Source organism: Drosophila obscura, unplaced genomic scaffold, assembly GCF_018151105.1.
Source record: "Drosophila obscura isolate BZ-5 IFL unplaced genomic scaffold, ASM1815110v1 contig_186, whole genome shotgun sequence".
Lineage (NCBI taxonomy): Eukaryota > Metazoa > Arthropoda > Insecta > Diptera > Drosophilidae > Drosophila > Drosophila obscura.
Window position 1 is genome coordinate 8,833,349 of NW_024542774.1, and position 16,643 is coordinate 8,849,991.

General features: G+C 46.6%; 6 protein-coding genes across 10 annotated transcripts; 3 read left to right on the forward strand and 3 right to left on the reverse strand.

The window, feature by feature from the left end:
• Nucleotides 1-116: 116 nt before the first annotated feature.
• LOC111080583 (mRNA turnover protein 4 homolog) lies at nucleotides 117-1,181 on the forward strand. Its single transcript, XM_022376288.2, has 3 exons — nucleotides 117-245; nucleotides 311-558; nucleotides 621-1,181. Exons 1-3 carry the CDS (start codon nucleotides 218-220, stop codon nucleotides 1,104-1,106), a joined length of 762 nt encoding a protein of 253 aa, XP_022231980.2. The 5' UTR covers nucleotides 117-217; the 3' UTR covers nucleotides 1,107-1,181.
• Nucleotides 1,182-1,434: 253 nt separating this feature from the next.
• LOC111080584 lies at nucleotides 1,435-1,782 on the reverse strand. The gene has a single exon (XM_022376289.2). It carries the CDS (start codon nucleotides 1,780-1,782, stop codon nucleotides 1,435-1,437), a length of 348 nt encoding a protein of 115 aa, XP_022231981.1.
• Nucleotides 1,778-3,013, reverse strand: LOC111080582 (transcription factor AP-1). Of its 2 annotated transcripts, none has more exons than XM_022376286.2 (2): nucleotides 2,791-3,013; nucleotides 1,778-2,691 (listed from the first exon to the last, which is right to left on the reverse strand). In XM_022376286.2, the coding sequence occupies exon 2, from the start codon at nucleotides 2,665-2,667 to the stop codon at nucleotides 1,786-1,788; it is 882 nt and encodes a 293-aa protein (XP_022231978.2). In that variant the 5' UTR covers nucleotides 2,668-2,691; nucleotides 2,791-3,013; the 3' UTR covers nucleotides 1,778-1,785. The 2 variants fall into 2 exon arrangements, with proteins under 2 accessions (XP_022231978.2, XP_022231979.2); XM_022376287.2 differs by having other exon boundaries at nucleotides 1,778-2,694.
• Nucleotides 3,014-3,732: 719 nt separating this feature from the next.
• LOC111080578 (histone acetyltransferase KAT6A) lies at nucleotides 3,733-16,417 on the reverse strand. Of its 4 annotated transcripts, none has more exons than XM_041592827.1 (7): nucleotides 16,290-16,417; nucleotides 8,577-8,776; nucleotides 7,783-8,049; nucleotides 6,253-7,348; nucleotides 5,764-6,195; nucleotides 5,420-5,702; nucleotides 3,733-5,349 (listed from the first exon to the last, which is right to left on the reverse strand). In XM_041592827.1, exons 2-7 carry the CDS (start codon nucleotides 8,746-8,748, stop codon nucleotides 5,155-5,157), a joined length of 2,445 nt encoding a protein of 814 aa, XP_041448761.1. In that variant the 5' UTR covers nucleotides 8,749-8,776; nucleotides 16,290-16,417; the 3' UTR covers nucleotides 3,733-5,154. The 4 variants fall into 4 exon arrangements, with proteins under 4 accessions (XP_041448761.1, XP_041448762.1, XP_041448760.1 ...); XM_041592828.1 differs by lacking the exon at nucleotides 16,290-16,417 and adding an exon at nucleotides 10,887-11,040 and having other exon boundaries at nucleotides 7,783-8,043; XM_041592826.1 differs by lacking the exon at nucleotides 16,290-16,417 and adding an exon at nucleotides 10,887-11,040.
• On the forward strand, nucleotides 11,357-12,879 carry LOC111080579 (facilitated trehalose transporter Tret1). The gene has a single exon (XM_022376279.2). It carries the CDS (start codon nucleotides 11,444-11,446, stop codon nucleotides 12,779-12,781), a length of 1,338 nt encoding a protein of 445 aa, XP_022231971.2. The 5' UTR covers nucleotides 11,357-11,443; the 3' UTR covers nucleotides 12,782-12,879.
• Nucleotides 13,323-14,832, forward strand: LOC111080580 (facilitated trehalose transporter Tret1-like). The gene is given in 2 exon segments (XM_022376281.2): nucleotides 13,323-14,236; nucleotides 14,238-14,832. Coding segments are annotated over 2 exon segments (1,338 nt in total). The 5' UTR covers nucleotides 13,323-13,414; the 3' UTR covers nucleotides 14,754-14,832.
• Nucleotides 16,418-16,643: the final 226 nt, after the last annotated feature.

Below are 16,643 nucleotides of genomic sequence, written 5' to 3' on the forward strand. Positions count from 1 at the left end.
AAAACCTAATTTGTCTCGATGCATGTGCGTGATTAGCGTGAGTGCTGCTTGCCATCTCCAACGTATAACCTGCCAAGGATGCATTCCGATACAAGTACCACCTATCGATACTAGCGAGGCTCTCATCGATACTCTCACGCTCTGCACGTGTTTACTGCACGCATTATTTTGGTGTTTTCAACTTTATATTTAAACCAGTCGTTACCTGCACATAAAAATGCCACGCTCCAAACGTGATAAGAAAGGTATGTCGTCAGCTATTCATTGAAACATTTTTAGCAGTTCTAAGCCCAGAAACCGTCCATTACAGTTTCGTTAACAAAGACGGACCGCAAAGGTCTGGCTTGGAAACAGCGATTCGTCGATGATATCAGATTCTGCGTAGGAAAGTACCCCAACATATTCGTGTTCCAGGTGCAAAACATGCGCAACAGCATACTGAAGGACCTGCGACAGGAATGGAAAAACAACTCGCGCATCATTTTTGGCAAAAACCGCGTAATGCAAATCGGCCTGGGACGCACAAAGAGCGAAGAAATGGAAGCAGGTCTGCACAAGGTAAAATATCTTGTCCCTCCATCTATATATAGCATTTCTAATTTTTTGTATGTTGAATGTAGCTTGCCAAGCGCCTCAACGGCCAGGTGGGTCTACTGTTCACAGAAAAGTCCAAAGAGGAGGTCCTGGAATGGGCCGAAAACTACTGGGCGGTGGAATATGCGCGAAGTGGTTTCATAGCAACCGAGACGGTTACATTGCCAGCCGGTCCCCTCGAGGACTTTGCCCACTCCATGGAGCCGCATTTGCGTTCGTTGGGCATGCCCACCAAGCTGGAAAAGGGCATCGTAACCATCTACAGTGATTATACCGTGTGCGAAGAGGGAAAGGTGCTAACACCCGAGCAGGCGCGTATACTCAAACTGGTGGGCAAGCCAATGGCCAAGTTCCGAATGACGATGAGATGCTCTTGGACAAAGAGTGATGGCTTCCAGTTGCACGTTGAGGACGGTATAAACGATGAGACCCAAGTCGACAGCGCCGTAGAAGAGGATGCAGAGGATATGGAAGACGATGACGATGAGGAGGTTGAAGACGAAGCTGAATAAATTAGTTTTAAGTGTAGAATTAATTGTTTATGTATATATGAAGTAAAAAATATATGCACATATACTTTTATCAGATATTTGGTGGTCTTCGAAAGTAGTTTCATTACATAAAATCATACTATATATATATGTAGGTATATTTGACATTATATTATCTTACGATCAACACAGATAATACTTTACTCGAACATTAAGCTAAAACTAAGTAAACGAAAACACTTAAGAAGCATTTGTGTATAATATTGCAGCAAAGTCAAAGCCATTTCACGTTGCACAGAAATAAAAGATAAGCAAAGGCACTCCAGGGAACCCAAACACATCCGGATCCTCAACTCGCAACCGGTGATTCGCAGCCATTGTCCGTCACTATGAACAGCACCAGGGGCTGATCACCGCCGTCTCCGTCTTCCAATTTATCTACACTGACGACACCCAGCAGATCGTTTCCCGACAGGGATGGGGCATGCGATGATAAGGCATCTAGCTCCAGTGCACTTGTTGTTGCGCTGAGAAAGAGTTCCAAGGGAATTCCCTGCTCCAAGAGTTCGGGATTTGAATTCTCAGCAAGCGTAGTTTGATTCTCGATACTGTCTGGCCCCATATCTGTCATCAAATCCATCTGCTCATCATCCTCCCTCTCTGCTGGCAACGCAAACGGCTCCTCAGTGGCATCCATATGTTATTTGCCCGATAGCAAGGCTGGCGCCGAAATAGCGGGTACAGTGCATCCGGCCTCCATATGCTCGATGACCTGCTGCTTCAGCTGTGCCACATGATCCTTGAGGCTCTTCACAATGCCGCCCAAATCAACGTTCTCGCCCTTCAGAATCTTAACGCGGTCTTCCAGCTTCGAGATGCGTTCCAGCTTTCGCTTGCGGCACTTGGATGCGGCAACGCGATTCCGTTGACGCTTGCGCTCCAGCTTGATCTTTTCCTGGGTTTCCATATCGATTGGACTAACCGTTGGGGAGCCGGCTGGGTTCTGGGGCTCATCCTTGATGACAGAGAAGCCATCGCCCATGCTCGCATATGTAAAGGTACCACCGCTGATGCCATTATTCACTGCCGTCATAGTGGTGCCAGTGACAGTTGGGTTGGCGGTTGGATTGCCGGCCGGGAAGGCCTGCGAGTTGGTGTGCAGGTTCTGCAGTGCCTCTTCGAAGCCCTTGCCAAAGGCTTCCTGTTCGGAGGTAACCGGTCCCACCTTGGTTGGAAACACTTTGCCTGGCTGTGGCGTTTGCATCAGGTTGTTGGAGAGCAGTATTTTTTCCAGGTCTGGTGTGTTCAGGGTCTTGGCTTGCAGATCTGGCGAGTTAATCACCAGCGGCGCTATAATGCGTTTGTTTTTCGCTCCTTTGTTGTTCAGGTCCAAGAAGCCCGGACGTTTATTCGCGTTGGGCGTTGAGGTGAGGCCAGGTGTTTGAAAATCCAACGACATAGCCGAGTTCTCTTCGTTGCCTACTGGTTCTGTCTTTGGCACAATCGATGCGGCGCCCGATCCAGCACTGGCGCTCGATGCATTCGCATTGGAAAGGGAAGCGGCGGACACGGGGGTTTTCATCTTTGCACAAGTGATGACGTCAGTCTGCTTCCAATGAAACGAAATATAAACAAGAGGTTCAATCTGATAACTCGTTTCCCACTTGATGACTCATACAAATATTTTCCTCTTCTTCTTACTCACCCGAACAAAATAAGTGCTGTGCCGTGTGTAGAGTTTATTCCGTATTTATACGTGCACAGGTGTGTGTCTTTTATCCCCGGATACTTGATGTTTTATTGCCGTATTTCGAAATAGCACCAAATTATTTCCAGCAATTTATTTAGAATTTTTTAAAAATATTTTTGCGAAATTACGCGTCAAGTGGTGTTTTGATAGTTTAGTGTGGCCGCAGCTTTTAGCTGACGGACTTAACCCACTTAACACCCCTCTATTTAAAAAGTTGAGCACCCTTTGTTAAGCCGCGGAAAATAATACTGTTTGCAAAGGCTCCTTGTAGCCCCATCCTCCTCTTTACTTACAAAACAAAAATGAAAACCGATATCTTTCACCTGTAATGCGTAAAATATGTTTAAGTTACATAAATATCGTGGAAATATTAAAAACCCCCCTGGCCGACAATGGGTTAACGTTCTATTTTATTGATTGAAATCGTATTCCATGATTTTGATATTCAGTTTAATATTACTAGCTAGTTGGCACTCTCAGCCCTAAAAAAATAATTTTATCCGATAGATACATAAATTTTCTACAAGATTGGCTAGTTTTCAGAAGTCCTTTTTATTGCATTGTTTATTATGTGGTTCAAACATAAACGGCCTAATCGCCTATTCATTTTTCCATGTTGCTAAAACTTTTCCCATACAAATCAAATGTATCTTACGGGAAATTTACTACATGGCAACTACACAGGAACGTCGTGTTTATTGACTGTCATTCGACATAGATTGTTTGTGACATATCGAAGTTGAATTATGCCCGCCAATCTGCTCTGAGACTGGTGAACTTAGTGAAATTCGGGAATGGTACGATTTCATTATGGACATGGTATGGATAAGGGCAAAGTTAAAAGTCGAGTTTTTGGAGGCCGAAGCCAAACTTATTTATTTTAAATTGTTGATAACTGGTATAGCATATATAGTTTCAAGTATGTTTCTTGGGTTTTCGCAAACTGTAGCATTTACATCAAATTTAAATGTATATAAGTATGTATATATCGTATATAATATAGTGGGTAAATATGTAAATACATTTATAATATTTTGATTAAATATAATGAATATATTTTAATCAATCATTGTTGCAGTTCAGCGGCACACTTGGGACTTAGTTTTAGTAAGTTTCCATTTCCCCTCTCCTTTCTCCATTCCATTGTAGTTTTGTATATTATATAATCACATCACATCTATAGATCTGTTAAGAACGTAAAATATATGTCTTAGTTATGTCCATTTATTGTTTTCACACTGAAACACATTTAAGTATATATATGTTTATTCGTAGATAAGTTTAAATATATAATATATATGTGTATATCTGTATGTAGAGTTTTGTATCTCTGATAGAATAGTTATAGTTGTGGACAACCCTATAGCTGACAATTTGGGACCGGACCTTGCTGGGAGATACTTTTGATCGGCTCATTCTCTCCTACAATACAATCTACTCGTATTTTATTATTTAATTACGTTTATTTCTGTCTGAACTAACTGAATGCAAAGCTGTGGTTAAGCATTTGATTCTCGATTGGTGGCTAGCTGCCTGTTTGTAATTCGCTCTAATAGTCTCGCAAGGAGAATATAAATAAATATACACAAAAGGCAAATAAAACTGATACGTAAAACTTATAATGTAAATCTAACATACATATATGCGCAATAATTCTCTTTTGGTTTTTGTTTCTGTTTTTGTCTTTTGATTATATATATGTAGGTCCTGTGGATATATATTGTAGTACGTTTGATTACGACCTTTTTTGTACACAAAAACACGTATATAACATTAAATATGTTTAGCAAACTTCTTGTATTTGGACATTTAACATTCATTTAGTATTTGTTGTGTTGTTTTGTGTTTTGTTGTGTGGTTCTAAGACGCTGCTTAAATGGACTGTGGTTCTCTATTGTATTTGCGTATACATACATGTAGGTATAGTACTTATTTCACTGGTTTCAAGCTGCTTGTGCTACTGGGCAACTGGGCAATGGGCAATTGGGCTTTTGGTTACTCTCGCATTCCCAATGAAAAGCCCATCCATCATATTCGGTGTCAACTGCTGCAGGTTCAAGTGGATTATACATGTATTTTTGCAATTAGCATAAATAGTTTTATAGGTTGCCCTCTGCCACCGCCTATGGAGTGGTAGACAGGAAAATACACACATCAAAATATTCTATATATTTGGTTTTGGTTTTGAATCAAACGTTTGATCTTTGCCAGTTCAGCATATTTTGTTTTCTTTTGATTAATAGTATATGGGGCCCCCTGTTTGCTTTTGATTATTCCTTTTGAACGCACACAAAGAAGTTGGGAATGATGGGGAAACGTTTATAGCCCGATCTCACGCATGGCCCTATACAGACAGGGATTCTTCAGGCACTCGCGCGGTCCCAGCTGTCGGCCGGGCGTGCCGCGAAGTATCATCAGAATGGAGCGAGCCGCCGACTGGCAATCGTTACTGCTGCCACAGATGCTGTCCGCCTCGGCCAAATACTGATAGTCGCAGGCCACCTGCGAGGCTCCCTGTTGTAAAATTAAAATATACTTTCATCAGTTTCATGCCTTCACCCACTTACTGTGGGGCAGTACTTACACAGAGATAGCAGATCTGGTGGACACCGCAAAGGGGCAGAAGCTCTTGGTTGATGTCCCCTGAAATCAAATCGATACCCCGACAGCGCTCCGCCATGGACTCAATGACGGGGCACTGGTTGGAGCCGATTATGTAGTTCTTGTTACCCAGATAGGCATCGTTCAGGGTCTCGTAGGGGGCACTTCCAGCGCTGAGGGCCTCCTCCATGGTGTTGGGCTGCTCCGGATAACGTAAGTACCCGCTGCGCTTCCTCTTCTCCATATCCTGCGGCGGCTTGGCATCCCTGAGTGATCGTGGAGCAGAACATTAAGTGAGGAATATCTGGGATCTGGGATGTGGCTTACTCGGCCTGCTCCTTCTTGACGCTGAAGCGCTTCTTGGCCGTCCAGTAGTTGGACTCTAGGGTGTTCTCCTCCGACTCTGGTTCGATGGTGTTGCGCATCAGGTGGTTATCGTTGTCCACCGACTGACGCAGCTTGTCCAGGGCACGGCGCATCTTCTCCAGGCTGTAGGCCGTGGCCAGGCGGGACAGTACGTGGTCCTTGATCTTGCGTATGTCCTCCCTGTTGTTGACGCCCTCGTGGGCACCCGTATACTTGATGGTCTCATCGATGATGAAGTCCTCAATCGACTGCAGCTTCCTGTCCATGCTCTCCAGCTTCTCCGTGTCGACGTCCCGCTTCTTCTTCTTCTCGTCCTCCACATCCGGCTCCTCCTCTTCGTTGTTGTTACTATTGTTGTTTGTGCTGTCATTTTCTGAACGCTTCTTCGCTTGCCTATACAAATGGGATACAATAATCTACTGTAGATCCAAACTACTAGCGAAAACTCACTCAGTGTCCTTGGCAGACGACTTCTTCTTGCGGTCTAGGTCCAGACCAAAGTACTGGGACCAGTCGATCGACTTCTTGGCCCTCAGCATCAGATGGCCCACTGTGGGAGCCCGCAGATGCTGCTTGGAGTGGGCGCCACCACCGCCGACTGCGGCTCGCTTCTTCTTGCGGCGCCGCTCCTCGGCCACTGTCTCGGTGTCCGGCTCAGCGTCGCCCTCATCCTCATCGAACTCATCGTGATCGTCCTCATCGGAGCTCTCCTCACCCTCATCGTCGTGCTCGTCCATGTCGTGCTCATCACTGTCCCTGCGATGGACGTGATCGCTGCGCTTGCGATGGCGGTACTCCGGACCCATGCCGGGTACGTGGTTGCCATGGTGACCGGCGTGTCCGCCATGCTGGACCATCTCGCCAGCTCCAGCGGGTGCGGGAGCGGGTGCGGGTGCGGCAGGCTTCTCCTTGGTCACGTTCACGCGCTGGAAGTTAATCTCCAATCGCATGTCACCCAGAGCCGTGGTCGTGGCTGCTGGCAACTGTGGGACATGGGCGGTGGTCGTAGTATTGGGCTCATCGGCCGAACGCTTCTTTTTCTCGTCCGGCTGCTCCTGTTGCGGCTTTAGATGGGAGTCGACGGGACTGCCAAACAGCTCGCTCAGCTCCTGGGCCACTCGCTCGTCGGTCTTGCCCAGCGGCATCTGTTCCTGGTTGCTGCCAATGGCTCGCTTGGCCACTGGGAAGCGCTTCTTCTTGTCGGCATTGTACGGCAGCCAGGGCAGGACCGGATAGGAGCGCTTCTTCTGCATCAGCAGGTAGTACGGCGGCACTCGCATCCGCTTCTTCTGTTCGAACAGCTCGGGATCCAGATCCTGTTCCGGCTGGTGCTGGTGCTGCTGCGGCTGCACATCTTTGCCCAGTTGCTGGCGCTGGTCGAACTGATGCCACCACTGACGCACTGCATCCTTGTAGCGCTCGTTGCGCTCCTGCTCCCCGGCCTCCTCGATCTCGCGCAGAAACTGATCCGCCAGCTCGTTATGTGTGGGCTCTCCGCTCAGTGGTTGAATCTCACGTTCACGGAACACAGACGGAGCTGGTGCATCTGCAAGAGTCCAAAGAAGCGAAAACCATCGATGAGCTAACCGTGTGACCTTGAAATTAAATCTGAAACAGGTTGCCCCGAGTGGCAGCGCCATAAATCTTTTACCCAAACGGACATGCATCAAGTTGTTGGCCCCTGCGAAAGCCATTAAATCAAATGACAGGAAGGAAGGCAGGCAGGCAGCCAGGCAGGCAGCCAGGCAGGCAGGCAGGCAGGATCTGCTTCCAGCTGATTGCACTCGTCATCGACCCACATATCACCCAACTAATGCCACTCACAAGCTAATCGGAGCTAAGTGGTTTTAGTCGGTGGTGCCATTGTTATTCCTTATATGTATGTATGTACACTCAATCCTCCATATATTTTCGGCCAGCTTCCAGCTTCTCGAGTGTGCGTGCGTGTGCGTGTTTGCTTTGCTTTGAGCTTTTACTTACCGAGCTGCTCGTCACGTTCTCGGAAGAGGGACGGGGCGGCGGCGGCGGCTGCGGCGGAGAAGCGTTTCCTCTTCTCATCGGCAAAGAGATTATTGCGAATGTTGCCCACATCCTCGCCAGCTGCGGGGCCAAAGTCATAGCCACTGAACGGTGGGCCCAGGGCGCGATCCGGCTCAAAGTCGTCCGAGTCGCGGTCTAAGTACTTGGCGAGCACTTTATTAACGCGATGCCGATTACGATTCTTGCTCTTTCCAAATAAGTCTGCATCTGGGGCAATCGTGAGAACACAAAAGAACGGGACCGACCACAGGAGAGCGGAGCAGTGAGGACAAAAGGATAAAAGAGAAACAGAAATGAAAAAAAGAAAGGAAACGGTAAATGTGATTGTCAAAGTGCGCTGTGCTGTAATGTGCTCAATGGGTCAGAGCGGGACGGCCCCTGTGCGTCTTATGTCTATTTAGGGGCCGACACGGACACGTGCCCGTTGCATACGTATATATACGTATATTGGAATCCCTTCTTCATTATTGTCGGATATCAGTTACAGATGACAACCCGAGCCCCCATGCCATGCAGCTGACAGGCAACTGCGTGGGTTGCCAGCATCGCGTAAGTTTCGCGGTTTTGGTCACTTCAAGGTTTAATCAAAGCTACATTTATTTTTCTGCAGCAGACATCTGATGGGTTCGTGACAGCCAAAGTGTGGCTGTGGCTGTGGTTGTGCGTGTGCAGTTTACGTAAGCAGGCAACTACGCTCTACGGGAGATTTTCTTTCGTTTTTGCACGTCACTTACCTTCGTCCCAGTCATCCCGCGGGGGTGGATCATTTAACGGATATTTGGCTGCCTCGCGACGATGCAGTTCGTCAACGGCTGCCTGGAGCGAGTAGGCGGCGGTCCGCTGTGGTGTGGCCCAGATGCACTGCAGCAGCAGTAGCGCCGCCAGGCTCAAAAATCGCTTAGCCATCCTTACTGTCGCTGGCTCACTCTAACAACTGAAACAAAAGCAAAAGGCAAAGAGATGGGTTCAAAAAAGGATACGCTACGGTTGAAGGGCTGAAAAATAACCGCATTAAAAACGATTTTATGCTCAACACGTTCCACGGAGCGGCGCACGGTATAAAAAACTTTTAATTACATTTTCGCTTTTAAGCAAGGTTTTTATATATAAAGTATGTGTGTGTGTGTGTGTGTTTTGGAGGTGTCATGATGCGCCGACTACGCTACTTTATGGCGTGTGAAATTCCATATTACTCCACTTAATTATGCAGATCGACATCATCAGGTAACCAAATTCCGCCCGACCAAAGGTATTTGAATAATCTTCCCATTGGGTCCCGACTATATAATGAATAGAAGAGCATCCATCCTCTACCGCCCACACACGCACATAAAATGCCTTCCCCTTATAAATCAATAAAATTCCAATGTGCGTGAATATTCTCATCATCTTTGGAGCAGTGGAGGGAGAGCTTCATAGTATGTACACATCTTCGTCTTCGTCTGCTCCGTGGGCAGAATTCTTGGTCGCTGACAAAAGCCAGAGTTGACAATTATGCGAAAGTTGAATGGTTGGTCGGATGCCAAATGCCATTGAGTGCGAGCTACCCATCCCAGCCCAACCCATGCCATGCCATCCATTCATATCATTCCTCATTCCTTTTCCTAACTATGGCGCACATAAGTATGCTATACATTCCTGGCTTCAGCAGAGAACTCGAATGAATCGCAATGAATGGACGCCTTGGACGTATTATATGTGGATGTCCAGCTACCCACAGAGGGGCTCTATCTGCCTATCTGCATGCCCCCCGTACCTATGGCAACGTTAGCTTTTCATTTTTACCAGTAAATGTCAAGGCAGTCGACAGTGTTTTCTTCCTTTCTTTGGCCTTTCTTTAGGTTAGCAGCTCCCTTGCACCTTTTGTGTCTGGCCTACAGCTGTTGGCTTTATTATTCTTGGCTTAGTTGCTGCCTTCATTATATTATTGCTGCATGGCTGGCTCTTGTCTCATCACCATCTAGTCTGGTCGTTTATTCCGCCTTCGCGTTGAGTAGTTTAGCAGCGGATGCAAGAACGCAAATGCGAAAAACGGATTTCAGTCTCATTGAATTACATAAGTTTTGTTGTTGGGCTACGTGCTCTTTGGACTGTTTGGCCTGTTGCTGCAAATTGTTCTGTGGCGTTTTCCGCAGCGGGAAAAAAAAAAATCTAATTTGCCCCTTACAGCTGCAGCCGGAGCGTGTGATTGAATATTGATTGGAGCCTCAGCTTTTGTCTTACGCAACTGGTGCCAGTCCTTCATTCAATTGCACACTACAAAGATTTCCCAGAAAATTCATTTTGTGTCCCTCTCAACATACAATTAGGGTCCATAATAGAGTGGCAGGAGTGGCAGGAGCAGTGGATAGCGGTTGGCTGACCCAGCAGGAAATTCATATTAGCGAAATAATTGAATTTGTCGCAGTAATTTTGAAACCATGGATACCCTGCGCTGGATTATGTATTTTCTCTGTATTTCCCTGCAACAAATTGGTACAAATTGAATTGGGCATTCGCCGGCGGTGGTCCCCAGCTAAGTGAGTCGCGTCCGCGATGCATTTTGCCAGAGGAAGAGTTCGTGTCAGTGTCAGTGACTAATTAGGCTGCTGGGGGAAAAAGCTTTTTGGGCTAAAATATTTAAATGGAGTCGTGTTGGGGACACAACAACTCGGGCTGAATGCTGCTTTGGGTCCTGGGGCCAACTTCCGCGACGACAGGAGGACCAACTTGTTTGTCAAGCTCGTTATGCGAGTGCCACCCCTCCGACTGTGTATGTGTGTGTGTGTGTATCTTTTGATGTATGCAATTTACAGCTATTCAGCGAACAATTTGTGAAATCAAGCAAATTGCAATATATAATTAGAGACAAGAAATGAGAGAGAGTGCTGCGAATCAATTTTACGCAATATTCGTGGCGGCGTCTTTCTTCCGCCCTTGCCCACCCACGCAAATGGACAAACGAAAAACAAATCAATGGCAACATTATGCACAGAGTTGGCACAGCTCTCAGCCGACTAACAATTTCGTTTTCATCATGCGAGTATTTATGATTTGCTACTCACTTGATTGCAGTGTTTTGTGGATTGCACTTTTTCCTCGAATATTTGTATAAACTTTTCCTCAGACACTTTTCACAACATGGCGTCACGCCTACGCCAGAGCACTGAAAATACGGAATACGGTTCCTGCCTCAGTCCTAAGTCAAGACGGAAACAAGAGTGGCAGACCACTGGGACAGGCCTCGGTATTTTATACAGCGAGCAGTCAACGAGGACCGACCGACAAACCGAACTCATCTCTCCGAACGGTACACGAGCGAACGCAGCAAAAGTTTCGGGAGAGAGACAGACAGCTAAGCTGTTGCTCCAGGAGCTTTCGCTCGCAAGCCAAAACCCATCCATGCACTCTCCCGCCCTAGAGCGAGAGGGAAAGGTTTCTGAATGCGTACAAATTTTTGTGGGAACGAAGTGGGCCGTACGCATCGCCTCCTTCCCTTCATGTGTGTATGTCTGGTGCTCCTACTATTGTCAGTATCACTTTGATATTCCAAATTGAAACATATCAACTCCATATACCTGTATCTCAGAAAAATATTAAGTAGTTTCCACGGTTTCCAAAAATGAGCGGCTGGAAGCAGTTCTTGGCTGGCATTATAGCCGCTTTAGGTGCGTTCTGCTTGGGCTGCTGCATCGGGTGGTCGGGACCTGTTGAGAGAGAAGTTAGGATGGGAGCCGCATACAAATTTGTGCCCACCTCCATGGAATGGGGCTGGATATCCTCGTTGATGACACTAGGAGGTGCCGCCTCTTGCATCCCCGTTGGAATTCTAATTGGGATCTTTGGACGAAAGATCACGATGCTGGGCCTGGCACCGCCCTTCATGATCGGCTGGCTGCTGATCATCTTGGCCCAGAAGCCCTTCATGCTGATGATTGGACGCTTCATTGTGGGAGCCTGTGGCGGAGCCTTCTGCATCACGGCTCCCATGTACAACACGGAGATCGCCGAGCTGAGCAAGCGCGGCGTCATGGGCTGCTTCTTCCAGCTGTTGATCGTCCACGGCATCCTATACGCCTTCATAGTGGGTGCCTACGCCAAAGTTAAGGTGATGAACATACTCTGCGCCATCTGGCCGATCATCTTCTTTGTGCTCTTCATTTGGATGCCGGAATCGCCCGTGTATCTGGCCCAGAAGGGCAAGAACGACAAAGCGGAGAAGTCGCTGAAGTTTCTTCGTGGCAAGGACGCCGACGTTAGTGCGGAGGCTAGCCAAATGGCAAGCGAAGGCCAAAAGGAGAAGGTCAAACCGATGCAGGCCCTCTGTCGCAGGAACACTCTCAAGAGTCTGGCCATCTCGATGATGCTGATGCTTTTCCAGCAGGTAACCGGCATCAATGCAATCCTCTTCTACGCCACTGGCATATTCATTGATGCTGGCACTGGATTTTCGCCCTCAACCTCCACAATTATCCTGGGCGTGGTCCAAGTCATCGCCACCATTATCTCCATTGTGCTGATCGACAAAGTGGGGCGCAAGATCCTGCTGCTCGTCTCCGCAGCCCTTATGTTCCTCGCTACCCTCATCATGGCCATTTACTTCCAATGGCTGGCGAAAAAGGATGTCGGCTGGCTGCCCGTGTTTGCTGTTTGCGTCTTCATCATTGGATTCTCATTTGGATTTGGGCCCGTTCCCTGGCTGTTGATGGCCGAACTGTTCGCCGAGGATGCCAAGCCCGTGGCCGGAGCCATTGCGGGTACTACCAACTGGGTTTTTGCCTTCTGTGTGACTCTGGCCTTTCCGATCATCAAGGACGAAGCTGGTCCTGCTGCCTGCTTCTGGATCTTCGCCGCAGTCTCCTTTGCTGCCATCCTTTTCGTTCTGTTCCTGGTGCCCGAGACGAAGGGCAAGACTCTGAACGAGATCCAAGGAATGATCGCTGGCGGCAAAAAGGATTAGAGAATTCATCCTCAACATTTTCGTTGTGACTTGCAGTTGTAGCAAATTATGTTTAGAAAACAAAAAAAGTTACACAAGGTATGAACATCGCTGTCGATTCTCAGGATGGGCACTTTGGGGGCGGGGGGTGGTTTGGGAACTTTTTATAAATAGATAGTTTGGTAGCTATTGAAGGTTTGATTTATTATCAAAAGTTCGAGCCCAAGGGTCTTATTTCTTATAGAATTTTATTATCTTATGATCAAGAAAATTATTTCATTAACTAAAAATAAATACAATATATTTATTTTACATTAATTTTTAGTGTTTAAAAATAAGATTAAGTTACACGTTGAGTTTAAAATGCACTAAGACTACATTCATAGATGAGGATCGTTCCCCTGCCTTTTATTCATTCTCTTCTGCATGCTTCGCAGTTTTCATGACTAATGACAGATAAAACTTTGCATTGAAATTCTCACTGACGGAAATCCAACAGAAATCCAAACAAAAATCCATCCAGAAATTTAACCTAAAGCTGGCTGTGTTCAGACTTTTCTCAGTATCACTTTGATATTCCAAATTAAGCCATATATAGAATCTATATATAATATATCACAGAAAAATATATAGTAATTTCCACAATTCTCCAAAATGGGTGGTTGGAAGCAGTACTTGGCTGGTGTTGCTGCCGCTTTTGGTGCCTTTTGCTTGGGCGCCAGCATTGGCTGGTCGGGTCCTGTGGAGAAAGAAGTTCGAATGGGGCTCGCATACAAATTCGCACCCACCTCCATGGAATGGGGCTGGGTCTCATCGCTGCTGACATTGGGAGCTGCCGCCTCTTGCATCCCCGCTGGCATTCTAATTGGCATATTTGGACGAAAGATCACGATGCTGGGCCTGGCGCCCCCCTTCCTCATCGGCTGGCTGCTGATCATCTTGGCCCAGAAGCCCTTCATGCTGATGATCGGACGTTTCATTGTGGGAGCCTGTGGCGGAGCCTTCTGCATCACGGCTCCCATGTACAACACGGAGATCGCCGAGCTGAGCAAGCGCGGCGTCATGGGCTGCTTCTTCCAGTTGCTGATCGTTCACGGCGTGCTCTACGGCTTCATCGTGGGTGCCTACGCCAAAGTTAAATTGATGAACATACTCTGCGGCATCCTGCCTATCATCTTCTTTTTGTTCTTCATGTGGATGCCGGAATCGCCCGTCTATCTGGCCCAGAAGGGCAAGAACGAAAGAGCGGAGAGGTCGCTGAAGTTTCTTCGGGGCAAGGACGCCGACGTTAGTGCGGAGGCTAGCCAAATGGCAAGCGAAGGCCAAAAGGAGAAGGTCAAACCGATGCAGGCCCTCTGCCGCAAGACCACTCTCAAGAGCCTGGCCATCTCGATGATGCTGATGGTGTTTCAGCAGATTACTGGCATCAATGCCATCATCTTTTACTCCACTGGGATATTCACAGCGGCCGGCACTGGGACTCTCGCCCTCAACCTCCACAATTATCATCGGGCTGGTTATGGTTATTGCCACCATTATCTCGATTGTTCTGATCGACAAAGTGGGGCGCAAGATCCTGCTGCTCGTCTCGGCGGCCCTTATGTTTATCACTACCCTCATCATGGCCATTTACTTTCAATGGCTGACTCAGAAAGACGTTGGCTGGCTGCCCGTGCTTGCTGTTTGCATCTTCATCAGTGGATTCTCATTTGGATTTGGACCCGTTCCCTGGCTGTTAATGGCTGAGCTGTTCGCCGAGGATGCCAAGCCCGTGGCCGGAGCCATAGCGGGCACAACCAACTGGATATGCGCCTTTATTGTGACCCTTGCTTTTCCTCTGATCAAGGACGAAGCTGGTCCTGCTGCCTGCTTCTGGATCTTCGCCGCAGTCTCCTTTGCTGCCATCCTTTTCGTTCTGTTCCTGGTGCCCGAGACGAAGGGCAAGACTCTGAACGAGATCCAAGGACTGATCGCTGGCGGCAAAAAGGATTAGAGACTTCATCCTCAACATTTTCGTTGTGATTTACACTTGTAGCAAATTATGTTAATACAAAAGAAAGATTATTCTTGTATGGTATAAACACAGTGCCTGTCAATTCTCAGTATATTAAGTCATGGGGACTTTATTATACCCGTACTCAAAAATTTGTGGTAAAAGTGGATGTGTGCAACGCAGAGAAGGAAACGTTTCCGACCCCATAAAGTATATATATTCTTCATCAGCATCAATAGCCGAGTCGATATAACAATGTCCGTCTGTCCGTACGTCCGTCCGTCCGTCTGTCCGTCTCGATGAGCGCCTAGATCTCAGAGACTATAAGAGCTAGAGAAACCAAATTTGGTTACCATACTCATGTGATATCACACTGCTACAAGTGTATTTCAAAATTTCGCCCTGCTCCCTTCCGCCCCACAAAGGACGAAAATTTTAAACATACGATAAAACTAAAAGCGCAGTATCGTAGAGAATTCCCATATCTACCAGATTGCCGAATCTGAATAGGATCGGATCATAATTATAGCCAGAGTGAAGAAATTAATTTTTAGTTGCTTCCCCCGCCTCCTTCAGCAAGAGACCCGCCTCGTTATGTACGCGAGCGCCCTCTAGCGGAAGAGATGTAGAATCTAAATGGTACATGTAGAATCTACATGTTAGATGTAAAATATACATTGTAGATGTAGATAACAGATGTAGCAAAAATGTATATACTGACTGTTTATAAATTTATTTATTTCCTATAGTATTTTATTATCGTATGATCGAGCTTATAAGTACCTATTTTTATTTATATCTATGGATATAAAACTCAGCACATTAATTCAGGATGCACAATAATCACCTACATAGATGAGGCTGTCGCTGCTTTTGCGGGCTGCTGCCACAGTTCATTCTGTGGGAGATAATCGTACGGAATTCTCTAGAAGATGGGATAGGATGCTCTTCACTTTTCGTGACAGATAGAGGGTCAACTAATTGTATGTATACAGTGCCGTTCAACTTAATAGGTTTGACAAATTTCCAAAGTAAAACCGCTAAATCTTATCCAGCAACTTACCGATTTTTATGAAATAATTTTTATTTTATAGATTGATTAAGTGTTAATGAAATCAGAAAGTATGCGGTCTCTAGGATACGAATTTCTAAGACGTTTTTATATTTTTTCAGAACCAAAGGAAAAACGCTCCTTTATTTTAGCTTAATTGAATATGTTCAAGCTTAATTTTTGTGTTTTTCCTATTTGAATTCAATGTAATTAATTGTAGAAAACTTGTAGGTAAATGCGTATTTTCTTTCCAAATGTATCTGATTTTCGCCCACAAGGTATAAGAGGTATATGTACATACTACTCTTGTGTGTGTACATACACATTTTCTGCTCACTTCATCATCAGCGGTGAGTGTGTTGCAACATCTGACACCTGTTGTTGTTGTTGTTGGTTTTGGTGTTGCTGGTGCTGTTGAGTTGCCCGGGCAGCTCCTAAAATCAAGGTCGAGGTATGCTATAAATAGCTGCAGCTGCAGCACTTACCCATCCATCCAATCTGCCTGCAAGCTCTCCAGCCAGACCGAACCACAAACACTGCACACTGAACTGCACTGCACTGCACTGAGCAGAATTGTTCCGAAAACACAACCTCACTGGGGGAAATGCAGCTACAACCTGATGCAATCAGTGCCAAATCGCAGCCCGTCAGCCGAAGGATGAAAAAAGCTTCCTGCCAGTTTTTTCGGGGCTTCAAGCCGCTGCCTGGGGTGCAGTGCGCATGTCTGTCCAATTTGATTGGAGCGTGGGTTGTCGATTATGTACACGTTTACATGTTGAACGTACATATGTGCATGCATACATATGTATGTATGTATGGGGTGGCGAACTGTTGCTCTC